This window comes from Dreissena polymorpha, chromosome 12 (assembly GCF_020536995.1).
Source record: "Dreissena polymorpha isolate Duluth1 chromosome 12, UMN_Dpol_1.0, whole genome shotgun sequence".
In the NCBI taxonomy this organism is placed as follows: domain Eukaryota; kingdom Metazoa; phylum Mollusca; class Bivalvia; order Myida; family Dreissenidae; genus Dreissena; species Dreissena polymorpha.
The window spans coordinates 58568579-58577065 of record NC_068366.1 but is presented as its reverse complement, the minus strand read 5'-3'; the positions used below and the strand labels follow the sequence as shown (position 1 = coordinate 58577065).

General features: G+C 36.8%; 1 protein-coding gene across 1 annotated transcript; it reads right to left on the bottom strand.

Annotated features, from left to right (window-relative positions):
* Positions 1–2065: 2065 nt before the first annotated feature.
* Positions 2066–8325, bottom strand: LOC127853643 (sodium-dependent glucose transporter 1-like). The gene is made up of 3 exons (XM_052388331.1): positions 7924–8325; positions 5996–6287; positions 2066–3435 (listed from the first exon to the last, which is right to left on the bottom strand). The coding sequence occupies exons 1-3, from the start codon at positions 7981–7983 to the stop codon at positions 2339–2341; spliced, it is 1449 nt and encodes a 482-aa protein (XP_052244291.1). The 5' UTR covers positions 7984–8325; the 3' UTR covers positions 2066–2338.
* Between the last annotated feature and the right edge of the window lie 162 nt (positions 8326–8487).

Here is an 8487-nt window from a genome sequence, read left to right as displayed (position 1 = left end):
ATGTATAATTTTCAGGTTTTTAAATCATCAAAAGATGCATATAATGGCTATTTTAGAGCATGGTAAATGTTCAGTATTACTGTTTCCTCACAAATATTATAATTATATCGAAAATTTGCGATTCTGAAACCAGTTTTTAAAATTTTATCAATTTACCAAAACGTGAAAAGACCCCTTTAATAAGCCTTAATTGTTTTCAATATACGGCATCATCAAAGCGTAGTCGAATTGATCATTAATTTTTTTTAAGCTATTTATCTACGACGCCGGCACAATCATATCCCAAGAGGACCTTTATTAACCCATTTATGCCTAGTGGACTCTCCCATCCTTCTAAATTGGATCAATTTATTTCTAAAATTAGGGATGTCTAGTATTATTTATTTCTATATTTAGAAAATTTCTTACAGAAATTCCTTTAAGCAAACAGCGCAGACCCTGATGAGACGCCGCATCATGCGGCATCTCATCTGGGTCTACGCTGGTTGCCAAGGCCTTTTTTCAGGATGCTAGGCATAAATGGGTTAATACAGAGCCAACCCGACCGTATTCTACGAAATAAAAAACACCAACCCGACCATATTCATAGGAGGCCTTTTTTGCTATTTATCTTCGGCACCATTACGACGTAGTCGTAGTGATCCTTAATTGCTATTTGCTATATAGTCCAAGAAAGCCTGTATTGATATTTATCTACGGCTCAACCACAACAATATCATACGAGAGCCTTAAATGCAATAAAGAAAAGACACTAACCCGATAATATCCACAGGGAGCCTTAATTTCTATGTATCTACGGAACCAGTCCGACCATATTCTAAGAGAGCCTTTATTGCTATTTATCCCCAGCCACAACCTGAGCATATTCTAACAGATTATTCATTGCTAATACTCTACGGCGCCAACCGGCTATATTTTTACAAAGCCTTTATTGCTATAAATATTTGCTATTAATATTCTACATGTGACATTCAACCGGAAGTGAAAGGCCAAAAAAATAGTCCGCTTTGTACATGAAGTAGAAGTGTAAAGGCTGGTAGGCATGTAAAGCACAAGTTTACAAGGCACCCACAGTTTCCTTATTTAAAATCATCTTAGCTGTTTAATCAATTTTCCAACCATCTTCTGTATGATCATATACACAAAGAACAAACTATTTTATTAACTTCGCCATTTTAAATGTTGTATTTCCTCCATTCATACGCCATTTTAAAATTTGTATTTACTTCATTCATAAAACAACTGACAATTACAATGTTATAAAAAATAAGGTTCATTGCATGCATACATTTTTAAATGCATCGAATGTGTAACCATTAAAGGGGCCTTTTCACAGATTTTGGCATGTTTTGAAGTTTGTCATTAAATGCTTTATATTGATAAATGTAAATATTAAATTTTTAAAGCTCCAGTAAAAAATCAAATTTAAAAAAAGAAAAAAAAAAGAACCCGCAGCAGGGTTCGAACCAGTGACCCTCGGAAACCTAAAGTAAAACGCATTAACCAACTGAGCTATCCTGCCAAGCATACTTAAGACGCGTATTTTATACCTTATATAAGCAATCTTCGTAGTTTCACAAATTTAAACGACAACAACAGAACTCTCCAAATTATTCAATCGTTTCGCGTTGCAACGCTTTATAATTTTTAGGTTTTTAAATCGTCCAAAGATGCATATAATGGCTACATTAGACAATGGCAAATGTTCAGTAATACTGTTTCCTCACAAATATCATAACTAAACTGAAAATTTGCAAATCAGAAACAACTTTTTCCAATTTTGTCAATTTACCAAACCGTGAAAAGATCCATTTAAATAAAGTGGACACTTGTGTTGCATTTGTTGTGTAACGAGTTTAGTGGTGGTGGTTAGGGACGGGGCTTCCACCTCTAAATCCGATCTAAACACCGTATATACTATCTAGGAATATTATTGTATGTGTTCTCACTTTAAGCTTGGGGATAACATTTACTTATCAACTCCATTGTTGTTAATACCACAGAGTTTACATAAAGTACGTCCACTGCGTCTTATTTCTAATAAAACAAATAAGAACAAACACTGTTTAGTGACCTCTAAACCTTTTTAATTATGATGATTTCGGCTAACATAAATAACGCTGTTAACGACACATCAGGGTATCTAACAACGCAGGGTATTCAACTGTTTAACTTCGTTTGTATTGGACATCTTTAAGAGTCGTTGCACGACCAGAAGAACATTATAGTTCATAATCAATATTTTCGATGATTATAGTAAACAATTAACACTGAAAAATATCATTATTACGTACATCTATGTATAACAAGTACGCACTGTTAAAATATCATAATCATGTCAGTTACTAGTGCTCAAATCACTGTACCGCAAATCCGACGTCATCTTGACGTCATGACCCGACGTCACAACCAGCGTTTGGTCCTCATTGTTCACGTATCGCTTTCGTGTCCAACTTATTGCGACAAATATAACTGAGATAAGGAACACGAATATTGCAGAGAATTGCAGAGCGTAGAGAATCGTCCTAGGTCCATACGCTACGTAAAGAACGCCCTCAATCCAAATATAGAGAAGTTGACCGAAGCCTGTGGCGAACATAACCAGCGTCAGCACCATTCCACCAACCTCTATCTGCGTATTAACGTACGCGATACCGGCCGGAAAGAGCGGCGCAATGAAGAAACCGACTACTGCAGTGGATGCCCATAAAAAGTTCTTCCCTCGCGTTGCGAAAATATCCGCGAAGGTTATAGCTAAAAGGTTCATAAATAAATCCAACAGAAATAGCTTGCGTATTGAAATAAGGTAAGCTAAAACGGAGCCTGCGAGTCGCCCAATCGTGAAGCTGCCCCAGAAAACTGTGTCAAGATATGAAGCCTCTGTACGGGCGAATTGAAGTTCATCCACAGAGAATGTGCGCACGAAATTTCCGAACATCTGTTCCCCACCTACGAGATTTATGTACAAAAGAATGATGAACACAAACACAGTGAGTCCGAACGTAAAATTCCCGTCAGCGTAAGACGCTGGGTTCAGAATAATCAGCACCCGCTTAACAATCCCGTTCTTCGCAGGCGCAACAGTGCTCTCTTCCGTTTCGTCAATGTTCTGATACTTGTCCTTGTGGCGCCGGAAGCACTTCACGAAGGGGTAAAAGAAAAACGGTAGCGCTAGTGTCGCCGAGCACAGACCGATGGTGACAAAAGCAACGTCCACTCGGGATTCTTTAATGACGGTCAATTCACTGCCGCCTGGGAGGGTGGCATCATTGCTCGATGCATTGACGAGACCGTCTGATTTTAACTCCAAAACGGCGAGGAATGGATTAATAATGAGTGGTGCTATCAGAGCGCCAATTCCGAAGCCCATTTGAATGACGTGCATGGGAGATGCGGCCTCGTCTCGCCACATTTCTATCAACATCCGCTGGCCGGCTGCAACGAAATTAAATGGTAACTATGTGCTAGCAGCCTTTATTGCTTTAACATTGTTATATGATGAAACATAAGAATCATATTATTCGCATTGTTTTACAATCCAAACAAGATTATCTTTTGCAAATATTTTGATTTGTTTTCAATCATACATAATTTGGTTATTTGTTACAAACAGAACATAAACACACATTCTACATAGATCATATTTCGCTAGCAGCGGTAGTATTAACTTAACTTGTATGCTCATATTTTGGTTTGTATTCGTCGTATTGTAACATTGACCAAACATACCCCTGTCTGACATACTACCTTAACTCGTATGTATTTACGTACACATTTTATGTCATGTTAAATGATGAAATTTCATGATAAATCACCGGATAAATAATAACCAATATTGTTATCAACAGCCTGATCAATATTTACTTCTTTGAATTTTTTTTATTTGATTATAATTTGATCACATACATCGTATTAAATCATAAAACAGATTTGAATATAAACAGTATTGACTTTTTTATAGTACAGTTAAAGCTAATAAATACTGATTATTTTTTAAACTCGTTAAGAAAACATTGTTTATACATGTGATATAGTACATGCCTTAGTATTTTTGATCAGGGTTCTGATAAAAGCGAGCATTGGAGCTGGTAACCATGGAACAATGTCTCTAGGGTTCTGATAAAACTCAGCAGGCATTGGAGCTGGTAACCATGGAACAATGTCTCTAGGGTTTTGATAAAATCCAGCAGGCATTGGAGCTGGTAACCATGGAACAATGTCTCTAGGGTTCTGATAAAATCCAGCAGGCATTGGAGCTGGTAACCATGGAACAATGTCTCTAGGGTACTGATAAAACTCAGCAGGCATTGGAGCTGGTAACCATGGTACATGTCTCGAGGGTACTGATAAAACCCAGCATGCATTGGCGCTGGTAACCATGGTAAAATGTCTCAAGGGTACTGATAAAACCAAGCAGGCAATGGAGCTGGTAACCATGGTACAATGTCTCGAGGGTACTGATAAAACCCAGAAGGCATTGGAGCTGGGATTATTTTAACTAGCGTTATTTTAAAGTATTTTAAATCCGAAGTTGTGCTGATCCGAATCCGACATCGTGTTTTCCAAACCCATCTGCCAATTCAGTCACATTGAAATTACGGAATAATCAAAGAAGACAACAAGGTTAGCCTATAATTAATCATGTCCAGAACACTCTTCCAGCGTACATCTTAAACAGCTTTTTTTGCATTTTGAGGAACATAATTAAATGTATCAATCTTGTCGATAATTTTCATTGTTTTACCGGAACTATTATTAGATATAATTTGGTTTCCCATTGTGACCCCCAATTTTACCAAGGTCGACTACTGTGCATTGAATGTTTATAAAAAGGTCATAAGACACTAAATAGTTTTTCTATATAATTCAATGTAAAAGCGACAACTTTGAGCGAAAATAAATGCAACAGTTTGCACATAGAGACCCCCATAACCATACCTTTTCTTAAAGGCCATTCTAAACGGAATCGATTTATGCAATAAAAAAGATATGTCATGTACAATGCAAGAAAGAACTTGACACAAATCAAAATCGACTGTTTTTGCAACTTTTTTTTTCGGCCGTTTCTTAGTGGAATGTAACCTTTTCTAGTGCAATGGTTTACTATAGTCTTCAAGTGTATCATATTTCAGGGATTCAGTAGTGAACACCTATTCATGCCCTACCATTATCTCCGCAAGATAACACCCGAATAATGGTAAAAAGTGTAAAACATGCCTTCCTGTCAACTATGATATTTTTTTTAGAGAGTACAGCCCTACATGAAGCGATCATTTAGTGTATTGTAACCAAAACATACGGATAAGCTTCATTTGAAGATACATGTAATAACAATTTGGGGCGCCCAACTGGGAATTATATTGACCGGAATGGCAAAAATACAAAACAATATTTATTTGTAAGCATAAAATATAATTTTAAAAATTGTTGGATTTGGTGGATTTGTGCGCGACTCCGGAAAATATCATTTTCTATGATCACTTGTCAATTAAAATGGATATTCCACAAAATCCAATAAATAATCTTGTTCAGAAAACTCTTCAATCGTACATCTTCAACAGTTTCGCATTTTGAGGAAAATAATTAAATGTATCAATCTTGTCTGCATTTGCACATTTCGACCGTGACCTTTTGTTGAAAACACTTTGTCTAAGCATACACCGCACTGACATTGTTGATGTATACATTGCATCAGCTCGGGTCAAGACAGCTCACAAACTTGAAGACCCTGGTCATTTGTATATAAAGGCCATAAGCATCCTGTACAAATTACGTTTGAAATCCTCGACGCATTTATTGAAATCAAAAATGGCGTAAGAATGTTGATTTCTTAACCCCAGTTCCACGCATCCATGAGAAAAGTTATGGAATGGGTAAAAAAAACTGTTAAGTTACTTGACTGATAATTTGTTTTCACAAATAGTACCCTGAAAGCAAACAAACGTTATACATGTACTAGTATATGTATAACGTGAGACGATAGACAGGCACTTACCGACGTTGATAAGCCCTGCGGCTGTTCCGACCGAAAAGAACATGACCCAGAGCCAGGTCAGGGAGGCGACGAAGGGCATCAAGATGACGGCGACAATTGCTATGGTTTCCGCCAGCGTCACCACAAGGAACTTCCACGTCCTCATGGCGTCTATGACAAGCCCGCCTGCAAGCGCGCCGGCGAATATCCCGAAACCCTGGGCGGAGACTGAGCGCGCAATGTCGGCGGAAGAAGTGTTGTACTTCATGCGTAGATCAACCATAGTGGGTCCTCCGACCTCGAAAAACATGCCCTGGATATAGATTAGGTCGAATATGAAATCGTACTTATAAAATGGGAACCATGTTTATTTGATGTTCAAGCTTAACAAATACATAAACATATTATGTTCACAAAGCCATGCAACGGTTTTTGCTATTAGAATGTTAGAATACGTTCGATATCCGCATTTATGGTTGTCAGCACTAACATGACTGTGTGCGGAAAAAAAAAGTATTACAGTAAACAAAAATATAAACGCATAGTTTTATAAATCTGGGTTGTGTTATAAAGTTTCAAAGCACATAAACATCGTCCCAGTCTTATGCAATACCTTTTCAATATCTTAAGTAACGATACGGTTTTATAGACACTCAAAAACAGATCTTTATGATCAGTGTCGTCGTGAAATATAGGACTACCGTTGATCTTTCGTTAACTGAAACGAGACACGGTAGACAACTTTGAATGATTGCAGTTTAAAAGGTATTACGTAGTGATTCCCCTTGTACAATGAACAGGGATAGAGTTGTTTCATGATCATAATGATTGTTGTTTTTAATTTAATATTGTTACATAACAAAAGTTATTGCACTTTAATGACTTATTGCTAAATCTATCTACATAAATCAGAATGACCTTGACGTTATATATAAGAGAATACGCCAAACATCTCGTTAACAAAGTCTTCATATTCACGTGATGTATGTACATACGGCAGTCACGAGATAAGAGCAGCAGGTGACATCAAAGGAAGCTATCTTAGAGCTATTTTATAACTAAAGACTTGCATGTATATAAAGAGCATCTGACACGGTTATTATTTGGAACAAACGTTCGATATCTGTCCACCTTAATTCAATTGTTTTTATGCAAACGATTTTATTTTCAATGTTTATTTTTTGTTTAAAAGTATACAGTCTGGTCTCATATATGGATGTCAATGAAAACATAGCGCAGATGATTATAATAGATGAGTACTCAATTGCAAGTATGGGCACTCGCAATACACCTAATTATTGGGATTGGTTGTATAAACCGAAAGCTATTTAACATACTCTTATTATTATACGACAATGTTCAATTTCACTCGATTAAACACCTTTGAACATACCTGTTCTTGTGGTGTCACATTGCATTTACATGAAATTTCCACCCCGTCCACATGCAGTAGCCGGGGTAAAGGTACAATACATTTGACCGTAACCGATGCTCAAAACATGTATGCAAATCTGACTCAACTCGTTTTGTGGGTAGTGGTTCTTTCAAAATAAATATCTACGCCACTTAAGTGAACTTATGAAAACAGATATAACCCAGTTCAGAGAGCTACATGTGTATATTAATGGTAATATGCAGTCCTGCATAACTTCATAGACGTATGATCTTAAACCGATCTGTATCAGAATTAGACAACTCGTAAATGTGCACCGTTATAAATATCCCATTTCCGCAAAACATGTTTTATTGTAGTACCTCTAAACTCGCCATCGTCTGCAGTACATTATAAAACTGTCTGAACAGAAACATATTTCAATCAACCGCTAATACGTAACACGATCAAACCGCGGTATGTTTAAAGAACATGCCGATCAAACAACGCGTCTGCGGTGCTTCTCTCTGATTTTACGTTGCAACATGAGCATGATGAGGGGCACGTGTTTACTTACCATGGATATCCAGACTAGCACGAGCATAACGGTTATCAACTTCCTGTTGGGGTCCGACATCTTGTCCGAAATTTAATCCGGTGAAATAATACCTTATATACCAACTGGTCACAACAAATGCTTCATTCACGGTTTCAATAAACGCACACTGTTAACAGCATATATCGAAAACTGAAATAATGTTTCGTCCACATGATCGGTAGTTGTGTGTATGAAAAGAAGTGAAAACTACCAAAGCGTGTCGCTATATCATAAGATTTCTCAAATTGTAGTAAAATGTTCTATATTTGATGACGTTGTACATATTAAAGGCAGGAAGCCATGAAGTCTTATCAATTTATTGACAGTGCCGTCAACAAACAGTTCTGATCATCACAATCAGAAAGAAAAAATCTAGATTATTATAATCTGAAATCAAAAGATCACACTAAAGACATTGAATAATTTTGCGTTGTAAAATTACGTATTAACAACACAACATAGAAAAATCCAATCCGAGCAAAGCTTAAAAAATATTTCTTCATCAAATCATCGTAGTATAATATTTGTTAATCTAAATGTATT

What these genes read in the sequence shown, in the direction of transcription:
- LOC127853643 (XM_052388331.1), bottom strand. Translation starts at nt 7,983, where the DNA reads ATGTCGGACCCCAACAGGAAGTTGATAACCGTTATGCTCGTGCTAGTC. An exon ending in TGCTAGTCTGGATATCCATG is followed by an intron (nt 6,288 to 7,923) that starts GTAAGTAAACAC and finishes ATCTATATCCAG; the next exon opens with GGCATGTTTTTCGAGGTCGG. An exon ending in CGCAGGGCTTATCAACGTCG is followed by an intron (nt 3,436 to 5,995) that starts GTAAGTGCCTGT and finishes ATTTCGTTGCAG; the next exon opens with CCGGCCAGCGGATGTTGATA.